Source organism: Acomys minous (assembly GCF_964271855.1).
Source record: "Acomys minous genome assembly, chromosome: 5".
Taxonomy (NCBI): Eukaryota; Metazoa; Chordata; class Mammalia; order Rodentia; family Muridae; genus Acomys; species Acomys minous.
Genome location: NC_140494.1, coordinates 113,010,121 through 113,033,462, shown reverse-complemented (window position 1 = coordinate 113,033,462; position 23,342 = coordinate 113,010,121). Strand labels below are relative to the sequence as shown.

General features: G+C 38.6%; 1 protein-coding gene across 4 annotated transcripts in view; it reads left to right on the top strand.

Annotated features, from left to right (window-relative positions):
- The window catches only part of ATM (ATM serine/threonine kinase), a 99,388-nt gene that overhangs the window by 36,183 nt on the left and 39,863 nt on the right, over nt 1-23,342 (top strand). For all 4 annotated transcript variants that reach the window (XM_084784301.1, XM_084784300.1, XM_084784302.1 and 1 more), the window contains 15 exons: nt 379-552; nt 2,066-2,235; nt 3,189-3,435; nt 4,984-5,099; nt 6,452-6,578; nt 7,034-7,233; nt 9,529-9,700; nt 10,201-10,365; nt 12,115-12,247; nt 12,970-13,065; nt 14,409-14,580; nt 16,717-16,858; nt 18,671-18,847; nt 19,751-19,928; nt 22,838-22,925. In XM_084784301.1, coding sequence (XP_084640427.1) covers nt 379-552; nt 2,066-2,235; nt 3,189-3,435; nt 4,984-5,099; nt 6,452-6,578; nt 7,034-7,233; nt 9,529-9,700; nt 10,201-10,365; nt 12,115-12,247; nt 12,970-13,065; nt 14,409-14,580; nt 16,717-16,858; nt 18,671-18,847; nt 19,751-19,928; nt 22,838-22,925 — 2,357 coding nt within the window. The remainder of the gene's footprint in view (nt 1-378; nt 553-2,065; nt 2,236-3,188; nt 3,436-4,983; nt 5,100-6,451; nt 6,579-7,033; nt 7,234-9,528; nt 9,701-10,200; nt 10,366-12,114; nt 12,248-12,969; nt 13,066-14,408; nt 14,581-16,716; nt 16,859-18,670; nt 18,848-19,750; nt 19,929-22,837; nt 22,926-23,342) is intronic.

Below are 23,342 nucleotides of genomic sequence, written 5' to 3'. Positions count from 1 at the left end.
CTTATTTCTTTTGATAATATATATGCAGTGTTTTTTTTAAAAGAAGGAAACACTAAAGATGTCTTAATAATAGAAGTCCTCTTAGGAATAACACCTTGTAGTGGAAAAACTATTAATACTTCTTGTTCTTCAAACCACTTACTGCCTTGCGAAAATCTTTTTCCTTTTGTGATTCTTCCCATTAAATCTTAGAAATAGCAGCTTTTCTTAACTATAGAAAAGCTCATTGCTCAAGTCTTTCCTCGTAGGTCATTACTGTAGGATTTAAGCACTGCAGGCTACTTAGAGGTTAGAGAATACTTGGATTTAAGCTTGCTTGCTTGCTTTACCATTTAAGATATTTATGCCGTTATTCTTACGATTTTTTTTTTTTTAAAGTTACATGATACTCAGAACCCTGATCTTCTGGATGAGATTTATAACAGAAAATCTGTCTTACTCATGATGATAGCTGTGGTCTTGCACTGTAGCCCTATCTGTGAAAAACAGGCTTTGTTTGCCTTATGCAAATCTGTGAAGGAAAATGGATTAGAACCTCACCTTGTGAAAAAGGTATGATGAATGCTTTCATGTTGTTTGTATGTGGCATTTGACATTAGAAACAGGTTTTTTTTAGATTTGGAATCTTAACAAGAAGCTGAATGGGGGTGTGTGGGGGTGTGCATGCTCGCATGCTCTTGTCCTTTACACTGCTGGGGCTTGGACTCAGCGCCTGCACTGAGTAAGTAAGCGCTGTACTACTGAGCTATACCCCCATCCGCAGCCAAACTAATACTTCTGTCAGTGATATCTGAATTTGTATCCAGTGTGTCTTAATACTCAGTCACTTTAAGAGCATTTGATAATGCACTCGCTGAAGCTAAGCAGAAGTGAGTGGTCTTTCTCTACACAGGCTATATTCTCTGGAACAGGGTTTATTGAGGGAAACACTTGGAGATGTTAGGATGGTTTTGCCTCAGGGATTGTGCAGCAGCACATTGGGATTTTACAAGCCCCGAAAACAAAGATGAGGGCAGTGTGGCTTTTAGGTTACATTTAGAGAAGAGGCCTGGGCTCAATCATTGCAACCGTGTCACCCCACTTTTATATAATGTGGCAGCCCTCCCTGTTCTTCCATTCTAAATTCATAACCTCTGCAAGTTCCTGTTGGAGGTTTTAATGTGAGTGTGGGCTGATAGCAACTAACTTTGTACCAGCATGGGGTCCATGGAGCTTTATTGTAGGCCAATCTGCAAGGAATGGTCTTAAATGAGTTAGCCTTTTACCGATTGGTATTAAAAGTATTTTATTATACTGCCTGATTATTCAAGTGATGTTGCAGGGTATTTGATCACACTGTGAACTCTGAGACTGTATACTAGAAAAACCTGTTTGTTGTGTTGTGGCTCAGCCCTAGCACACACCTTTAAACCCAAGAGTTTTCTGTTTATAATAAACAAGTAGTTGTGATATAGTTCAGCCCTAGCTCTTTAATCCAAGAGCTTTCTGTGAATAGGAGCTAAATAAAGCCAATCATCAGCAGAACAAGCAACCAATTGACAGGGAGTGAACATAAAAAAAAATAGGGAAGAGGGACGTTGGGTAGAAGGGAATGTAAGACAGTGTGGAGACTGAGAAAGCTGTTTCCTTCTGAGGTGTCTGGCAGAGTAGGAAGGTCAGCTGGGCTCCACCCCAGCATCTGGTTCCTGAGTCTTCAGTAGTAAAGTCAAATGATGGGAATTATGTGTTTTAAAAACAACAAAGTGGTGTGTTTTGAGATTCTTAAAAGTTTGGATGTCAGGCTAATAATAATTTTTCCTTTAACTTTCCTTTGAGATACCATCAGCTGTATAAATTTATGCTATTTATTTAATGTTTATTATTCATTTTGTATGTGTTGGATGCTTTGCCAGTTATATTGAATACATTTTCCATTTCTCATTTATTATCCTTGTGTCATGTATTGATGAAGAAATGAAGGTAGAAAATTATTGGGTAACTTATAAAGTTCTATTTTAAGTATTAACAAGGACCAGTATGATGATTGTTCTTATTTTCGTAAACGTTACGTTTTTCTTTTGTGCAGGTTTTAGAGAAAGTCTCTGAATCGTTTGGATGCCGATGTTTAGAAGACTTCATGGCTTCTCATCTGGATTACCTGGTTATGGAATGGCTGAACCTTCAAGATACTGAATACAACTTAGCTTCTTTTCCTTTTATTTTACTAAACTATACAAGTGTTGAGGATTTTTATAGGTAGGTTTATCTATGTGTGCAATAGTGTTTGAAAACCTCTCCTCCCACCTTTCGCATCCCTAATTTCATTTAGGAAGTAGCCTGGTAAAAAAAAAAAGACCAATTAAGAATGTATCAAAGGATGTACTTAAATTAGGATTGCTGGAAGCAATATTAGTAATCAATTGTGTATTTCTGAGTAAGTCATGCAGTACCTTATGCATCTTGGTTTACACATGAATATCTTCCTTTTGGAAAATTATCAAAGATTAATTACTAGTGGTAATTGTTTCCTGCTTGATTTTCTTTCCTATTGCTTGATAGGAGATTATTTAATCATTATTTCTATCAGATATCAAAGCTTATTGCAGTGATTTTGTGGGGATTGAGATGTAGCTCAGTTGGTACAGTGGATGTCATGTGTGTACTCAGTAGAGTGGAAGAGTGGATGCACTGGTATGGTGCATGCTGTGTGTACTCAGTTGATACAGTGCATGTCATGTGTGTAGCTCATGTGGTACAGTACACTGCTGTGTGTGTATACAGTTGGTACAGTGCATGCTGTGCATGTTCAGAGTTCTGGATTTAGCACTGACTATATACACCAGACACTGGGGCACACTTGTAACCCCAGCGCTCTGATGGTAGGTAGATGCAGGGAGTTCAGTAGTTCAAGGTCATTTTCATCTACTTAGGGAGTTCAGTACCAGCCTGTACTACAGAAGACCCTATATCCAGGTGGTTGAAGGGGCTTCAGAGGTGCCAGACATGCAAGGCAGTATATAGACATACATTCAGGCAAAACACCTATATTCATAAAAGTTTAAACAGATTTAAAAAAAATTAAAAGTGTAAAAAGTATGTAAAGACCTCAAGTGATATCTTAAACACCGTTAAAGCATTTTGTTAATTTTGATGTAAAATTTTACTTTGAAAATTTTTATAACCTAAATTTTAAATTTCTACCTTTTCAGATCTTGTTACAAGATTTTGATTCCACACTTGGTGATTAGAAGCCATTTTGATGAGGTGAAGTCCATGGCTAATCGGATTCAGAAGAGCTGGAGGAGTCTGCTGACAGACTGCTTTCCGAAGATTCTTGTGCACATCCTTCCTTACTTCGCCTACGAGGGCACAGGAGACAGCAGCATGGCACAGAAGAGAGAGACTGCCACCCAGGTCTATGACACACTCAAGAGAGAAGACTTACTAGGAAAACAGGTACAGCTTCAGTCTTTCTACCTTTATCTACTGATAAAAGACGTACACTTCAAAGGTTAGTGTTATTGGGCTTGGGGACATGACTTGGTAAAGTGCTGCTTAAGTAGGACAACGTGAGCTCATATCCCTGCGTTCACATAAAGTCTCCACTTGGCTGGCAGCTCGCACATACAAGCCCAGGAGCAGGGATCCTAGATGCTTGCTGAGAATTCTAGAGAACTTCTGCCCCTTGTCAGGTTACCTGGAGCAGGAGCAGATTGGTGAGAAATCTACCTCAGAGGACTCATTTTAGTGACTAGTGATGAAAGGTGGTGCTGTCTGCAGATTTGGGCATTATCACCCGCTATCAGGATATAAGGCACCTAGGGGAATTATTGCCAGTCACAAAGAATTTTTTTTTAACAGTTAAGATCTTTAAAGAGTTAGTGAATGGCTACGAGATAAAATGCAGGGCTGGAGAGATGGCTCAGCCGTTAAAGGTTAGGTTCACAACCAAAAATACAAAAGATAAAATGCAGGGCTGGAGAGATGGCTCAGCCGTTAAAGGCTAGGTTCACAACCAAAAATACAAAAGATAAAACGCAGGGCTGGAGAGATGGCTCAGCCGTTAAAGGCTAGGTTCACAACCAAAAATACAAAAGATAAAACGCAGGGCTGGAGAGATGGCTCAGCCGTTAAAGGCTAGGTTCACAACCAAAAATACAAAAGATAAAACGCAGGGCTGGAGAGATGGCTCAGCCGTTAAAGGCTAGGTTCACAACCAAAAATACAAAAGATAAAATGCAGGGCTGGAGAGATGGCTCAGCCATTAAAGGCTAGGTTCACAACCAAAAATACAAAAGATAAAATGCAGGGCTGGAGAGATGGCTCAGCCGTTAAAGGCTAGGTTCACAACCAAAAATACAAAAGATAAAATGCAGGGCTGGAGAGATGGCTCAGCCATTAAAGGCTAGGTTCACAACCAAAAATACAAAAGATAAAATGCAGGGCTGGAGAGATGGCTCAGCCGTTAAGGGCTAGGTTCACAACCAAAAATATAAAAAATGCAAATGAAGGAACAGTGCAGGTTATGGAAAATTGCTCCCTGGAGAACTTCCAGTTTAAGGAATTTAATGCTAAATGTAAAGTCAATTAAAATTCTATAAAATAAGCCAGGTGGGGTTGCACACACCTGTAATCTCAATATTCAAGGAGGCAGAGGCAGGCAGATCGCTGTGTGTTCCAGGCCAGCCTGGTCTACAAAACGAGTCCAGGACAGCCAAGGCTACACAGAGAAACCCTGACTTGAAAAACAACAACAAATCTGTAAAATAGAAAGGTAAGGAGGGTTGGTTGGTTATGATTTCGCTCTGCTCAGCTCAGTCTATTGATTGGCTGTGCAGAAGAAAGCATAGAGGGTTTCACTGCAGAACTTGGGCTCGATTATCTTTTATTTGTTTATTTATTTTTTTGCTTATGAAATAAGGAATTAATACATACCCTTTGTGCTGTTGTGAAAGTCACAGATAATAAAAGTGTTTAATATATTTTAATTTTGTGTTTTTACAGATTGATCAAATATTCATTAGTAATTTACCAGAGATTGTGGTGGAGTTGCTTATGACGTTGCATGAAACAGCTGATTCTGATGCCAGTCAAAGCACTGCGCTCTGTGATTTTTCAGGGTATGCCATCTCATACTTAGAGCGCTCGTGTCTCCTTAGTTACGTACCTCCTTCACTGCAGCCTTCCTACTAGAGTTGCTCTTTCTAGCTGACTGTTTTGGGGAAACTGCTTTTCACTCTTTCTATGATACTTAAGCATCGAGCTACCAAATGCCTTTTAACTTTTTCTTTGTGTTTTATTATTGGTTCTCTTCTTAGCCACGCCTTCTTTCTCTGTCTTCTTTTCTTTATGGTATTCCTAACTGTCCAGTTTAATTTAGATGTGGAGTCAGTTGGTTGTATATGAATATTAAAGTGATTTTTTAAAAAAGCTTGTTTGTAAGCTACTTGAAATTTCTTAGTTTTAAAAAGATTTAAAAAGATTTTGTAAGTGTGTCTGTGCATCATGTGCATGCAGTGGCTGTGGAGGCCACAAGGGGGCATTAGAGCTCTCCTCCAGTCACCAACACCCAGCCCTGAAACTGGAGTTACAGTTGTAGTTGTGAGCCACCATGTGTGTGCTAGGAGTTGAACCTGGGCCCTCTGCAAAAGCATCCTGTGCTCCTAACTGCTGAACTGTCTCTCCAGTCCCCAAAATATTTTGTTTGGATTTTGTTTTTGTAAAAAAGGGTTTTACTATGTAGCTCTGCTGACTTGGAACTCGCTTTGTAGACCAGGCTGGCCTCAAACTCGAGATCTGCCTGCTTCTGCCTCCTCAGTGCTGGGATTGAAGGCGTGCACCACTGTGTCCTGCTGAAAATACTTAACTTTTAAATATACTAACTATGTTAAGTATATAAATTAGTAGTTTTACTGGGGAAATGCTTAGACTTTATAATTGTATTTTTAATAACATTACTGCTACTCTAATGCATCATCTGGCTTAAGAGACTGTTGGTCTTGAAGTACACTGACTGGTATAGTCGTAAATCAGACCTGAAGGCAGGTTATCCAAGGCCCAGCTCTAGGCCTCCCTTGACTTAAACAAATCATGTGATGTTAAGTCCATGGGGACAATTCATGTGTGGAAACTGTTTTATTGCTAGTGATTTTTAAAACTAAATAGTTTATCGAAAACAGTTTTGTGACTTGAAAGTTATTTAAGGGGCTGGAGCGATGGCTCAGTGGTTAAGAGTGCTGACTGCTCTTCCAAAGGTCCTGAGTTCAATTCCCAGCAACCACATGGTGGCTCACAACCATCTACAATGTGATCTTATGCCCTCTTCTGGCCTGCAGTGTGCATGCAGGCAGAACACTGTATACATAATAACAAATAAATCTTTTAAAAAAAGTTATATAAATCTTCATTTTGAAAGTTCACTGATACAATTTTTTATTTTAAGTAACTCCTTTTTTTCCTTATATTTCCTCAGGGATTTGGATCCTGCTCCTAATCCACCATATTTTCCATCACATGTTATTAAGGCAACATTTGCCTACATCAGTAACTGTCATAAAACCAAGTTTAAAAGCATTTTAGAAATTCTTTCTAAAATCCCTGTAAGTATACATTGCATTACTAGTATAATTAGTAAGAAAAGTCCTTTTCAGTTAGAAAATCTGTGTCTTGGGGTCAGGGGAGAATATGAAATTTTACTTCACTAGTTTAGAAAGGAACATACTTGATTTACAAGTTGTATTTTAGTACAACTTTAGTAATCAATGTTAACTAAATGTAGTACATATTAGGCCAGGATTTTATGACACTGCCTTTATTAATTGGCTCAGGAACATGTTTATTGTTTGATCATAATTTATTGAGTTTCAGTTTACTTTCTGAAAACTAATGTGGCAACTTTTTAAAAAGTGAAATGAACTCTTAATAATTTCAATGTAATATTTTGCATTTGATATCAAGCTCATAACCAAATGATCATTTAGTAAGGTATAAATTGTTTTAGTTGTAGTCAAATATTTGATTTTAATTTTTTTCTAAATGTGTATCTATTTTGTAGGATTCCTATCAGAAAATTCTTCTGGCCATTTGTGAACAAGCAGCTGAGACAAATAATATCTATAAAAAGCACAGAATTCTTAAGATATATCACTTGTTTGTTAGTTTATTACTGGAAGATATAAAAAGTACCTTGGGAGGAGCTTGGGCCTTTGTTCTTCGAGATGTTATTTATAATTTGATTCACTATATCAACAAAAGGTAAATATATCGCACTGGTGTATTAGCAGTCTTTCATGTGTGCAGACATGTGTGTGTTGGACATGAGTGCATGTGGAGTCCTGAAGTTGACGACAGAGTCCCTGTCTCTCTCCCGTATCCTGGGAGTGCAGGGGAACACTGTGCGCTATTTATTTCATTGGTCTGTATGTAAATTTTCATGCTAATCTCATTCTATTTTAGCTACTATACCTATGTCATCAAAAGTGGTATTACACTCTTGTTCTTTTCACTCTAAATTGTTTTGGCTATTGAAATTGTGTGTGTGTGTATTCTAGCTGAATCTTAGAATTTTTATTTATTTATTTTTAGTTCTCTAAAGAGTCATTAGTATCTTTAGGAATCACATAGGTGCTTTGGGTAGAGTGAGCATTTTAATAATTATTCAGTGATTAAAGGATTTCCCTCTTGTTTCATTAATATTTTACTAGTTTCTTGTTTTTGTTTTGTAGAGATTGTTCCTGTTTAAAGTTAAATTTTTTGTAGCTAGTATAAATGAGGTCTTTTTTTCCTTTCATTTATTATCAGGATGAAGAGACCTGTGGGCACTGAGTTACAGTTGGGGAATGAGACATTTTAGTGTGCTATGAAGAGAGTAGCTGTGGATAACAATTGTGTAGATAAAATAGAATTTTCATTCTTTTAAGACACAAAAATGACAAACTTCTAGAGCTAACTAAAACAAAAAACCGAAACAAAACAGGCACAGCAAAATGGATTTATAAGAAACTATGCAGAGCAGTTTGTCATTTTTGTGTCTTAAAAGAATGAAAATTCTATTTCGTCTACACAATTGTTATCCACAGTTACTCCCTTCAGCTGTAACCTGGTGCCCACACGTCTCTTTCCCAGCCTTCCATAGCCCTTCTCTCTGGTCTTTGGTAACCTCTGTCCTAGTCTCAACTCCTTTTTGTTTGGTTCGTTGGTTGGGTTTTTTTGTTGTTCTTGTTTGTTTGCTTTTGTTTTGATTTTTGAGACAGGGTTTCTCTGTGTAGTCCTGGCTATCCTGTAACTCTCTTTGTAGACCAAGCTGGCCTGGAACTCACAGAGACAGATTTGGTGGCCTCTGCCTCCCAAGTGCTGGGATTTTAAAGGCATGCACCACTACACCCAGCTCCTATTCTTAAATTTTAAAAAATTGTTTTGATTCTTCTTTTAGTAACTCCAGTGCCTGAAGTTCTTCAGGAAATGTTTCTGTTTTCTTTTTTTTTAAGTCCTTTTTTTAAAAATTAATTTATTCATATTACATCTCAGTTGTTAGCCCATCCCTTGTATCCTCCCATTCCTCCCTCCCGCTTCCTGCCCTACTCCCCTCCCCTATGTCTGTGACTAAGAGGGACCTCCTCCCCGTGTATATGCTCATAGGGTATCGAGTCTCTTCTTGGTGACCTGTTATCCTTCCTCTAAATGCCACCAGGCCTCCCCATCTAAGGGACATGGCCAAATATGGGGCACCAGAGTTTGTGTGAAAGTCAGTCCCCACTGTCCGCTCAACTGTGGAGAATGTCCTGAATACGTCCTTTGAATAGTTTTGTGGTATAGACATGAACAGCCATGCCTGGGTCTCTATATAGGTGCTTAGGATTAGAATTTAGGTTGTTGTGCCTTCAGTTAAACACTCTTACCCACTGAGCCATCATCCAAACCTTGTTTGATCTTTTTTTTTTTCTTCTCTTTCTTCCTTCCTTTACTCCCTCCCTTCTTGTCTTATTTTTATTTTTATTACTGAGCACCAGCCACCATCAGGCAGCTGTTTTGTCAGTGATTTGTTTGTTTGTTTTATTTTTATTTTTTTGCAGTGTGTATTCAGTGAGACTTCATTTCCTTTGCTTTCTTTCTGATACTACCCTTTAGAGTTACTTTGAATATCAAGAGTACTGCGGATGGGCAGAGCGTGAGAATAATAAGACTTTTGTTTACAAAAAATGACTCCTAGGGCTGGCTTTCAGTGTTTGCTGGCTTTCAGTTCTTGGATCTCTCTCTCTCTCTCTCTCTCTCTGTCTCTCTCTCTCTGATTGTGACAGCTTTCTTGTTTTGCAGTAATTCTATCAGAAAACAGGTGCTTAGGATTGCCTATTCTGTATCTTTTTGGCATCCTTTTTCTTTTTTTTTGGATTGTAACCATTGAAGTATTAGATAGGCAAGTGACTTTTCGATCAAGTCATGTAAGAATTAGAGACATTGAGTAAAAATGACTTGAATATATTACTTCAAAGTAGTTTCTTCGACCTTGTTATTCATTCATTCATTCATTCATTCATTGTTTTTCCTGTCTAGACCTTCTCATTTCACAGATGTGTCATTGCGTAGCTTTTCCCTTTGCTGTGACCTGTTAAGTCGAGTTTGTCAGACAGCTGTAACTAACTGTAAGGATGCTCTAGAAAACCATCTTCATGTTATTGTTGGCACACTTATACCCCTTGTGGATTATCAGGAGGTTCAAGAACAGGTAATTTCCAAGTTCATCTGCACAGCGGTATTTGAGATAAAAGCTACTCTTAGGAATTAAATATTTTAAATTGATCTGGTATAACTATCAGGTTTAATGGAAATGCTTTTTGATAAGTGATGGGGAAGATTTCTTAGTGAATTAATCTTTGAAATCAGTTACCTAGCCCTTGGTAATTTTGATCTGATAAATTTGATAGTTTTCTCTATTACACTGAAATGCAGAAGTAGTGAAAAGTAGAGCTAGCAGTTCCCCCATAACGATATGTGAGCTCTCATATAAATATTTCACTAACACTGAATTTGTTATGCCCACCTTATATAGCACGACACATATTTTATAGAGGTTTTGAAGCCATAGACATTAATGGCTGGGTACCACACAGGCCATTTAGAGCATTTCTCCTGAACTAGGTTAGCAGAGGTTTGTTGATCAGTTATAATGGGGCTTGGCTCTCTGACTGCAATCAGAGCGTCTCTTCTCCTGTGGTAATTATGTAGGTGCTGGACCTGTTGAAGTACTTAGTGATTGACAACAAGGACAACAGGAACCTCTCTGTCACCATTAAGCTTTTGGATCCTTTCCCTGACCATGTTGTTTTTAAGGATTTGCGGCTTACTCAACAGAAAATCAAATATAGTGGAGGAACTTTTTCACTCTTACAGGTAATAAAAGTTTCATTTATAATTTTGTATTACAGAACATAGGCAGTAGTATTATTTTAAAACTTTAATGCTTTAATGGTAAGGACAGAATACATTCTGTATTAAAAGTAATTATGAGATTTACTTTCTTAAATAAAGTCCAACTATTTTTAAAATATACATAAATATTTTAAATTTATGTGTCTCTGTATATATGCGTTATACGTATATGTGCCCAAAGAAGCCAAAAGGTTTCGTGTTCTTCTGCAGCTGAGGTTGTGTATGGTCTGAGGCACCTGACATTAGTTGTGAAGGCTGAGTGCAGGTCCTGGGCGAGAGCGGCCGAGCGGCCGCTCTTTTAATCACTGGGCCGTCTTTTCAGCCTCTCAAAACACATTTTTGTGCATATTCGCATCAGTGCTTCCTGACAAAGATGAATTTGAAATTTTATATTAATTTTAACATACATATGGTTCATTAATATCTCAGTGCCATCTGTTTTCTTGAGTGTCAATAATGTTTAGAGATGCTATTTAGAATTTTAATCTTTATAAACCTTTAGTTATGTGCTAGAGGCCAGTTCCAGCGCACAGGGTAGACCAAGGCAGGTCACAGCGTAAGCAATATCCAGCTGGTGGCTGGTGCTTTTCCTTTGTACTTTAACTCTTAAACTTTCAACCTGGTAACCTTGCCATTTGAGGCCACAGCGAGCAACTTTAAAGGAAAGGAAAGGAGAGGTAGCAGGGCTTTAACCTCTGGATTTTGTTTATTTGTTTTTGTTTTTTACAAGACACAGTTTCTCTGTGTAGCTTGGCTGTCTTGGACTCATTCGTAGACCAGGCTAGCCTTTAATTCACAGTGATCCACCTGGCCCGGCTTCCTAAGTGCTGGGATTACTGGCATGTGCTCATGTAAGTCCCTTCCTGCCCGCCCCACCTCCCCCACACCACCAGTTGGGGTCTGGAGCCTTATCAATTGAACTATCCAGGCTTTTCTTCTGCTACCAAAACAGCTCACCAGCTAAAACCATTTATTGTTTAACAGCAGGAGGTCTGAATCAGCTAAGCCAGGTGGCTCTTTTAACTTAAAGGATAAGCTCCCTCAGCCATGGCAGTTGCCTGCTGTAAGCAACAAGGGGTTAACAGTGTCTTGCTGGAGGCTTGAGTCCTAATTTAAAAAGCAGAAAAAACACTCTGGACTGCTTATCATTTATTAAACTTACTAAACTTAGAAGCATGCAAAAATGTACGCACATTTGGTGGACAAAGCAAGCCGATTTTTGGGATTTAGGCTTTGCCTAAACCAGGGACACACCCATTCGTCAGCCGTACAGAAACGCCTGGGCTGCTTCCAGGAAGCTCACTGGTTTGCTTTTGCCAACTCAGCATGCAATTGCTCCCAGCAGTTATGTGTAAATTCTTCTAAACGTTATAATTTTAAAATCATTCTATGAAGACTGTCAATATGAAAACATTTACTACATTAGATTGTAATTCAAGTTATACTGTGAAGTAAATAAAAATTGAAACATTTCCTTCCAGTTCAGCTTGCTGTTGAAGTCTGTTATGTGAGATCTAATATACATAAGAGACTCTCTTAGAAATTAAACCCTGCAAACATTGTCATAATGAAAATGGAAGAATGAGCTTAGCTCCTCCATGTTTGCTTTATGTGTCAGCATCATAGACAGTATTCTTTTTCTTTTATTGTTTTATTCTTCACACTTAGCAAGTGCAACTCAGCTAACACTGTGTTAATTCTGTCCTTCAGGAGATTAACCATTTCCTCTCAGTAAGTGCTTACAACCCACTTCCACTCACCAGGCTTGAAGGACTGAAGGATCTTCGACGGCAGCTGGAACAGCATAAGGAGCAGATGCTAGATCTTATGAGAGAGTCGCAGGGTACTAGTTTTGTTTTTTGTTTTTTAATATTTATTTTTACGTATGTATGTGTTTTGCTTCCATGTATGATTTGTACACCGCATGCATGCAGTGCCTATGGAGGCCAGAGAAGAGGTCCTTGCGTTCTCCTGGAGCTTGAATTAACAGATGGTTGTGAGCTGCCATGTGGTGCTGGGAACTGAACCAGGATTCTCTGCAAGAACACCAATTGTTCTTAACAGATGAGCCATCTCTACAACCCCGTTAGAATATTAACCTTAACATTATGGATTTCATCTTCCTCTTTCTCATTTTGTAAATTCTTCTTGGTCAGCTTGACACCATCATCATTTGAAGCTTCATCATTGCAGAGAGGCCACTGGATGATGGTGTGGGTTTAAATTCTGAATACTGTGTGGTATTCTAAAGACCTTTCTAAAGCAAGGGCTCTTCCAGCTTTTGTGTTGAATGATTCTTACATGTTTCTAGTTATTTGTGACTTTGCTAAGGTATTAACTTTTCTGTTGTACTTGTTCGAGACATTTCTCTATCTGTTTGGGAGAACTTGCTAGTCATTTTCATGTGGCTGTGTTTGAGAAGGAAGTTCAAATTCCATCCCTAAGTATTTTAAAAATATATTTATAATTTAAAACCTCTAAAATGTCCTAGCTTGGGGAGTGGTGTAAAACCAATATGTGTTGTCCTTATGATAATTGAAGCACTTTTCTCAAAATTATTCCTAGATAACCCACAAGATGGCATTGTGGTGAGGCTGGTTGTCAGCTTGTTGCAGTTATCCAAGATGGCAGTGAACCAGACTGGCGAAAGAGAAGTTTTAGGTAAATGATGTAGGTGAATGGTCTTCTTTAGTCTAGTCAGAATAAATGTAACCTTCTTACTTCTAAAATATTTAATAAGTATGACTGATATTCAATAGCTATTTTGTCTATAGCAAACAATATTCTGAAGGTTGGTTAAACTCAGATTTTTTAAAAAAGATTTATTTATTTATGTTTATGTGCTCTATCTGCATGTATATCTACATGCCAGAAGAGGGCATCAGATCCCATTATAGATGGCTGTGAGCCACCATGCTGTTGTCAGGAATTAAACTCAGGACGTCTGGAAGAACAGACAGTGCTCTCAGCCACTGAGCCATCTCTCCAGCCCCTAAGCTCAGATTTGTAAAAATACCATTTAAGTCTTTTGTTGCTGCCATTTAGGCATAATATAATACAAGGTAAATTGGCAAAATCATGTTGAATATAAGCATTTAGCTTTGGTGGTATTAGACTAGAAATGTCACATGATTAAAGTTAGCTAGAAGCTGGCATGACAGCAGTCCCTGACTGAGAGTGAGGAGAGTAAGTGCTGCTGGTGCACTGCCCACGTCTGTCTCAGCTCTCGGTGGGAGCCTGCTATCTAGCATACTTAACTTGTAGGTTGGCTTTTATTTACATTTATATTATGTATAGACATGAATATAGATTATATGTACCTAGTTTTAAGTATTTGTATACAATCAAAGAATACCTTTGCATGCACCACTCAGATCTAGAAACTGAACCCTACCACAACCCTCAACTCTGTCCACCCCTGAATTACCATCTTTTTTCATTGTTCTGCTTCTGGCCGTAGCCCTGGTTTGCTCCAGGAATCCTAAGTAGCTTTCTTAGGTAACACAAAATGGTCCTGTTTTGTACATGTAATACATATCACACTTAGCACACACACGTCAGCACTGTATTGAACTTTTAGCTAGAGGTATCAAGCAAGGAAAAGAAATGAAAAGTGTGCAAGGTGGAAAGAAAATAAAGCTGCTTGTGTTTATAGATCACATGATGATATATGTTTAAATTTTTCACTGAATTGTATATTTAAAATTTATGAATGATAGATTATGACATGCTAATTTTTTAAAAGATTTTAAAGTTGATACTTTATACAATGCCAGACATGTTAATACTTTTGCTTTTAATATTCTGTTACATGTTAACTTATTTCCTGTCTTCTCTGGGGGAAAAATATATTACAACATTGATGTACTTTGTAGCTCTTTTTATACCCAATGTTAGAAAACACTGAAATCTTGAAGCATAACAAAGCAGTGCTAATACTTTTTGAATTGGAAATGCATGCTTTCCTGTTTATGCCTATACTAACATGAGGTTTGTCTATGTAGAGGCTGTTGGAAGGTGCTTGGGAGAGATAGGTCCTCTGGATTTCTCTACTATAGCTGTACAGCATCACAAAGATGCGTCGTATCCGGAAGCCCACGGGTTACCTGAAGATAAACAACTTCAGTGGACCTTGATAATGCTAACTGCCCTGAACAATGCTCTGGTAGAGGACAGGTGAGTCCTTGGGTGCCTATCATCCCATTAGAGAAACCAAGCTGGCTTTCAGGAAAATGATCGTCATACCCCACTTAACACGTTATCTTACAAATTCTTTCTTTCTATTCTTTTTTTTATGCTCTTTACATTTCTTTTATGTGTATTAATGTGATATATATATACATATATATATCACATTATAATATATATGTGTGTGTGTGTGTGTGTGTGTGTGTGTGTGCGCACCACATGCATGCCTGATTCCCAGGTAGCTCAGAGGAGAGTATTGGATACCCTGGAACTGGAGTTGGATGATTGTGAAACATCCTGTGAATGCTGGGTATCAAACCCCGATCCTCTGTAGAAACACGTGTTCTTAACCACCAGGCCATTCGCTCATATTTTAAGTTCTTACATTTAAAATATGAAACTCCTTTATTGATTTGTGTGCTCATACACCATATGTTCCTGACACCTGACAGTGATAAGGAGTAAGGTCTGTTTTAAATTCTAGTGAGACTAAGTTAGACAAAGGATAAGCAAGGGAAGTGCCCCACAGTTAAAATACAGGGAGGTAGGCTGGTGGATGGCTCAATAGGTAAAGGAAGCTGTCCTCAAGCTTGACCACCTGAGTCTGGTCCACAGAGCTCCGAGGGAGAAGCTGCTCCTGGGAGTTGTCTTCTGACCTCCACAAGCATGCTGTGTCGGGCACGTCCCCCTCACTTACAGAATCATAACGTACATAATGGAATGTAAAGAATTTAAGTGATTTTTAAAACCAGAGTGCTTTATTCCTTCAAGCTAATCTTTATTTTGTTTTTTCTGTAATCATCCATGAAGCAAAAGCTTTGTCAACTCAGAAGACTTAAACTAATAGAATTTTCTATTACTTATTTTTTGTTCAAAACAAAAATTTCAACTTATTGGTTGTGAAATTCGGTTCTTTCCATTATTTATTAATTTCTTATTTGTTACTCTCGTATTATTATTAATTGTTTGCAACACTGGGATTAAACCCAGTGTGGCCTGGGCCCCTCTACATCAATCACTAATCAAGGAAGTATCCCCTAGACTTTTCTACATGCAGTCTGATGAAGGCACCTTGTCAGATAACTCTAGCTTGTGGCAAGTTGACAAAAAAAGTTACCCGGTACAGTGACTAAGGGGCAAAAGTAGAAGCAGGAGTTGGTTATGCTAATTAGCGCCATAGTACAGAGGAAAAAAGATTGTGATATGAATTAGGAGACCGATAATGGACATGGATGGGACTAGGCTGTGTTTCTAACATACACAGTAGGATTTGCTAAGGTGTGGAATAATGAATCCAGGTTTAGAGATCATCTTTTCAGTAACTAGCCAAAACATACCTGACCAAAATTAAACCTATTCTTGATAACTTACTTCAGTTTCAGGCCCGGTAACTCTTTTTGTCAGTTGTCATATTTTCAGGGCTATTGTAGCCCTCCATTTCCTGTGGTGTTTTTGTTTTAATAAGAAAGAGTTTTACTTTTCATTTAGAGTTTTTAAATGCTAATGATTTTTAAATAACTGCTTTGTGAGGATAAGTATGTACCTTCAAAAATATTTTTGTAATAATTTAACATTTGAAGATATTATACCTCACCTCAAAAATAATTTATACCACTAGAGAAAATATTATCAGCATGTTTCCTCAGTTCAATTAGGATTTTGCCATTTTCACTAATCATATTTATCAGGCTATGTTATTTCCAAGTACTTCCTCTTAAGAATTCTTTAAACTAGCTGGCGTGGTGGCGCATACCTGTAATCCCAGCAGAGGTAGAGAGGCAGACAAATCTTTGTGATTCCGAGGCTAGCCTGGTTCACAAAGTGAGTCCAGGACAGCTAAGGCTACACAGAGAAACCTTGTGGGGGGGGGGGGGGTACGGCAAGGAAGGAAAGAAAGAAAGAAATCTTTAAATTTATGGTCAATGTGACATAGTCTCATTGTTGTATAGAATGAAGAGAATTGCTGTTGAATTGATTGCTTATTGAGGGAATCCTTTGACTTTTTCTTCAATGATACAAAATTTTGTAATAAGTTTCTAATATATTAAATTTTAGTTTTAAAAATTTCCCATCAAATTTGCATAGCATTCCAGATAAGTAAATTGATTAATACATGTTTTTCAGTGTAAAAATTCGATCAGCTGCTGCTACCTGTTTGAAAAACATTTTGGCTACAAAGACTGGACATAATTTCTGGGAGACTTACAAGACATCAGCAGATCCCATGCTGACCTATCTACAGCCTTTCAGAACATCAAGGAAAAAGGTCTTTTAAGTAATAAATGTTTATTGAACACTTATGTGATTAATGGTTACATTTGTTTTAGGCTATGGATATCAAATTGTTTAAAATTGTTATGTACTTACTAGAAAAACTCCAATTGTAAATACTGAATTCAAGGGATTTGTTAGTTTTCACTTGGCAGAACAGAGAAGAGAAAGTACATAACCTAACGAAGTGGTGGTCTGGGGCTGAGGGAGATTTCTTTTCCAGCATAGCAGACCCTTGGATACCATGCGTCATGGGTCCTGATGATTTTAGGTGTTGTGATCAGTCAACAAGCATGTCTTGCGCAGACAGCCTTGGTAAAATGTAAGAAGACATAGAGCCTCTTTCGTGTGTGTTGGTCAACATGACAATTCCGATGAAAGCAGTCTGTGGTATCGTTAATAGGTTTGCATCTCCTGCCTCTAAGCATTCCTCTTCTCAGAAAGCGACAGCGCTGTGCACTTGTTTTTACCTGTTTAAGTGTATCATAGCTTTGTTCTCAGTAAAATTAATAATAGAAACTGCTAATGAAGTTAGTAATATAGCTTAACGTAAAGTATTCGTGTTTTTTTGTTTGTTTTTTAGTTATGTTTGGTTAGTTTTGTTTTGTTTTGTTTGTTTGTTTGGTTGGTCGGTTGATTTGGTTTTGGTTTTTCTAGATGGGGTTTCTCGGTGTAGCCTTGACTATCCTGGAACTCAACTATGTAGACCAGACTTGCCTGCCCCTGCCTCCTGAATGCTGGGATTAATGACATGTGCCATCACTGCCTGACTATATAGTATCTTTTTAACATGTTAAAATTATATTTTATTTTGAAACCACTTTTTGTGGTAGGCTTGAACCAGTTATGCAAATGAGCCTGATGAGGCAGAGCTTGTGACCTGTTACTGTACAGCCAGCAAGTAACAGAGCTTGTGACCTGTTGTTATACAGCCAGCGAGTGACAGAGCTTGTGACCTGTTACTATACAGCCAGCGAGTGACAGAGCTTGTGACCTGTTACTTTACAGCCAGCGAGTGACAGAGCGGACAACAGAACTCCTCAGGCTCCTCACTTCCTACACCAGCAGCATTTTCACAGTTTTACTTGGCCAGTTTAAATTCCCTCATCTTCAATGTGCACTCTCCCCTTCCCCTCATTTCTTTTTGTGGCAGGGATTGACTCTTAGGGCCTTGTGCTTGACTGTTGACCTATACTCCTAGCTCTTTTTTACTTTTATTTTGAGACAGAATTTCACTAAGATACCAAGCAGGCTTTGAACTTAAATTCTTCTTGCCTCAACTCTTGAATAATTGGGCCTGAGCCACCGTTCCTAATCTAATCTGTTTAATTTTTAAGAGATAAATAATGGCCAGATGAGGTGCGTACACCTTTATTCCCAGGAGAAACAGGCTTATCTCTGAGTTTGAGGCCAGGCTGGTCTACAGAGTGAGTCCAGGACAGCCAGAGCTATTACACAGAGAAACGCTGGACGGAATAAATTAAAAAAAAAAAACCAACATTGTACTCAGATTGAATTTTTTATTAAATACTTGTGTATGTGTGCGTTTGTGTTCGCGTGTGTATACGCGCCATGGCACTCAGGTGCGGGTGAGAGAACACCATGCCAGGGGCAGTTCTCTCCTTACACTTGTAGTTCAGGGAATCACACTTGGGCCAGTGAGGGTGGATGGCAAGAACCTTTACTTCCTGACCTGCCTTGCATGCGCAGGCCTCGGGTGTAGTTTAAGTGTACTTTGTTTTATTGGAAACAGATTCGACTGTGCCTGGATATTTATTTGACATAGGAAATGACTTTCTGCTTCTAGTTTTTGGAAGTACCCCGATTTGCTAAAGAAGATGTTTTAGAAAGCCTGGACGATGTGAATCTGTGGGTTCCTCAAGGTGAAAGTCATGACATCTGGATAAAGACGCTGACGTGTGCCTTTTTGGACAGAGGATGCATACAGAGTGAAGTTCTTCAGTTACTAAAGCCAATGTGTGAAGTAAGAGGGTTAATCCGACTTAGAGCCTGGGTTTTTTGTTTTTGTTTGTTTGTTTTTTGCTTTTCCCATTAATTTAAACAGCTGTGTCTCTGATTGTGATTTGCATTGAAAATAATACTAAGTGATGAACGTATCATTGGCCTGCAGTATAGCCCACATCCAGCTGCTATAAATGCATTGAAGGGGGTGTCCTTAGTTAGCCAGGACTACATGGCAGGCTTTAGTTTTAAGAAAGCAGCATACTAGCTAAATACTGCAAATTGCTAGAATAAATAGTAATGAGACTTAAAGTAATTGTGACTATAAATTATTGAAATTCAGCTCTTATTTCTTCACTGTCAGCTGGCGTTCTTTGGCATGCATTCTGAGTGAAGAGAGGTAGGCAGCAATAATCAGTTTTACGTGGAAGGTCTGGTAGAGCCGATTTCAGCAGAGAGTAAGTGTGTGAGCCAGTTCACATAGCTAATAGTGTTTGGGGTCTAAGGTCTGGCTCACTGGGAGAGCATGTGCTTCTAACGCATCAGGCAGTGGGGTCAGTCCTAGTGTTGTTTGTTGTTGCTTTGCTTTGAGATAGAGTCTTGTGTATTCTAGACTCAACTGGAGATCAGTGTGTAACAAAGGATGACTTTGAACTCCTGTTCCTCCTGCTACCATCTCCCAAGTTTTGAACTATTTTGTTTAGTATTAGTTTTTGTTTTTTTTTTTTAATTCTTTATTTTATGAACACTAACTGATACACACCTTCGGTGGTGGTGCTGGTGGTGGTGGTGGTGGCCTAATACTATTTTTGAGTTCATAGGAGATCAGTGTAGTTTTAAACTTTTTCATAGAAATATTATAAACATTTTAAATGAATTGTGATATCTAATTCAAACAATTGAGTGGCTGTCTACTGTGTTCTAGGTGAAAACTGACTTTTGTCAGACTGTGCTGCCATACTTGATCCATGATGTTTTACTCCAAGACTCACACGAATCGTGGCGAACTCTGCTGTCTACGCATGTCCGAGGATTTTTCACTAGCTGTTTTAAACATTCCTCACAAGCAAGCAGATCAGCAACTCCTGCCAACTCGGACTCAGGTATCCTGTTTAATTGTTAGTGTTTGTACCTCTCAGCTCCAGAGTAAGATGGCTCAGTAAATGGCAGAGCAGCTTGCTGTGTGTTCTCTGCATCGGGCGTCATGCTTACGATGCAGATGTAACTGTCACAGCACTCCATTTTAGCAAAGGAAAAAAACATGTAAAGAAACTTGTCCTCGTGTTTGGTACCATGCTAGAGACATGGTGGAGTTTTCATATTTTTAGACCTCTGGCCAACTACTCTTTAAAACTTTTTATCACCAAGTCATGCATATTTTTATAGACAATAAAAGTTCTGTAATTTTTTAAAATTACCCATAATCATCATACTCATAACTCCAGATGTCTATGTTTAGATTCAGATGTATATAAACATAAATTTATTTTTTTACATCTGGAATATATCCTTCCAGTTTTAAAAATTGTTTTAAAGGAACATTTGAATTGTGTTTTACTGACTCTTCCAGTTTTACTTTTATGGTAAGAAGTGAGTATTTCTAGGGCTTCAAATACAAGGATCAGAGTTTGGATGCCCAGCACCCACGTAAAACATAGCTGAGCGTGATAGCCCGCCTCGCATCTCAGCCTATCAGAGATGGAGATGAGGGATCTCCAGAGCAAGCTCGCCAGCTAAGCTAGCCTGCACAGTGAGCTCTGGGTTGAGAGACTGTGCCTCAGGGTATAGAGAGAGCAAGTCAGGAAAGGCACTCAGTGTCAACCTCTGGCCTCCACATGTACACCTGCACACATTAGCAAACAAAGAGAAAGGGAGAGAAATTACATTAGAGTTTAAATATGCATAGTACATGTAACACATACAAACACAAGTGAGGATTCATTATAGAGCACTTCTTCAAACTGAAACTTTAAAAGGATAAAACAACAGTTCCATACTGTTAATTTATAGTGGTTAGTGTATATAAGCATAAAACAGGCATAAATTCACATGTTGCATTTCAAGAAATAACCATTTTAATAAAAGCCACACCTTAGTTTATAGTCATTTCAGCATAATTGTGATTATTAAGTTTTATCAGTTTTTCTATTTTTACTATGGCAGCCTTCATTTGACATGTCTGTGGTGTCCTTCAGAGTTGATATGTTGTTCCATTGTGGTTACTAAGGTATAGTAATGTAGGGATAAGAAGATCTGATGTTCCCTGCAGAGTGGGGTGACTGCTGATCATGGTATCTTATTGCATGTAAAAACAAGCAAACAACCTTTGAGCTATTGGAAAATACGTAACCTGAGTTAAATTCTCAACATCACAGCAGGTGGCTCACATTTAACTCCAGCTCCATGGGGACCTGACACCTCTTACCTGCATTCATGTGCACATACCTTACCCACACACATATTTTTAAAAATCTTTTCTAAAAACTCCTGAAGAAAAACCCACACAGAGTGAAAGGAACTACCCTGCACAAGCTGACCTCTGACCTCCACATAAGCTCTATGCAGTGAGTGCCCACACATGTAGTTATTGTAATTAAATTTATTTTAAAAAAATAAGTAACTGTATTTTTTTCCCCCTCTGAGTTCTGGGATTACAGGCTTACACCACTGTGCCTGGCTCTATAACTGTAATTTTTTTTTTTTAAATCCTAAAGTAAACATTATTACAGAGACTTTACAGACTATCTAAAATATCACTTATCTTTGATTTGGGAAATACAAATATGCGTGCTCCACACTTATAAGTAACCATTTAAAGTTTAAATATATTTTAAGTACTGTTTAAAACAATTGTTTATGCTCTGACCACTTAATAACAAAAGCATATAGTTTTTATCTCTGTTTAGAGTGCCAGTATTTCTATTGCCTTAAATTAAATTTTGAACTTCACATTTATAAAACTGTTATTGAAAATGACAATAAATGTAGATTCCTATAGATCTTAAATGCTGTATCTTTCTGGTGTCTGGAAGTCTCACACCTTAACTTGAATGTCAATATCTCACATGAATCTTAAAGTTAATTTTGTGAATAAAAATAAATGGTCCTTTGCTGCTCACACTAAAGACCTTTCTTACCCTTCTGAATACCAAATCCTGCCAGTTCTGGTACCTCTGTCACCATCATCCTTTCTGCCTTCAAGCTCTGGTTCAGCAGGCTGAGATTATCTCAGTATGTTCTGAGTTCTGCTTGCTACTAGCCACCTCAGATACATGGGTTTTTGTTTTGTTTTGTTTGAGAGAGCAACTCAAACTGTCCTCAAACTCATATAGCAGTGGAAGACCTTGAACTTCTAATTCTGCCTTTACCTCTCGAGTGCTGGCTGTAGAGGTATGTGCCATGACACCCAGATTATAGAGTGCTGGGGATTGAGCGCAGGGCTTCCTGCGGGCTGGCCAAGCACTCTTAGCAACTGAGCAGCATCCGCGGCCCCTCGGTCTCTGCTGACTTTTCCTGGTACCCTGCCCTTCTTCTGACTGATCAGTGTTTCGGCTTCAGATGTAACTTTCTCTCTCAAGCTTCTCTTAGTCCAGGTGAGGTTGCTCTCACACGTCTTCTTACCTCTTTTCTCACGGCACTTGTCAATCCGTGTTAAAAGCCTCCAGGTTAGTCAGTGGGCTTTGTGTGCAGAAACAGTCCTCATGTGTTTGTGGTTATACATGTTCTGAGCATCTAGCACAGGCAACATCCCCGATGTCTCAGAGCAGAAGGAATGCCTGCTTCAGAAACAAATTATAACTTGCAACATAACTTTTTCTTGGTATTACACATATTTGTTTCTTTTGAAACAAAAAGGATGCCACTAATGACGATTTCTGTTTGTTAAGCAGCACCTTTGTGTTGGGTACACCACCCATCAGAACCCCACAGGGTGGGAGGGGAAGGGCGCATGGACACGAAGGTACTGCTACAGCAGTGTGAGACTGAGAAAAGATATTTCTGTTTCTGCCAGAGTCCGAGCACTTTCCCCGATGCTGTTTGGATAGAAGATCACAAAGAACCATGCTTGCTGTTGTCGACTATTTGAGAAGGCAGAAGAGGTAATGTGGTCACGGTTGTTTCTTGGGTTTGAGAACTGAACAGTGTAACTTCCTTCTGGCTGCTTTTTAACCTGATTATTTTATGCGCAACTGCTTCAGACTGCTAAAATTACAGAAGCATCACACCAGTTAATTTTAGCAGGGCGGCACTTAGGTTAAGTGTGGGAAGCTGTCAGTTCTTGTCCCATCTGTCCCAGCAGGCACACCGCTGTGGCTACGTCATGCAGGCCTTAGTTCACCACATGGGTGAAAACAGGGGAAAAAGCCCACGGCTTTCCCAGGTTGCTCTCAGTACTGCAGCTGCTCGTTAACTGCTTCTTAGAGTAGCTAGAGGTGGATGCTTCCTTTATCATCTTTTGTTACAGAATAAAGCTTTTCTTGCTCTGTGCCATACTTATGAAAATTGGTAGTAATTTT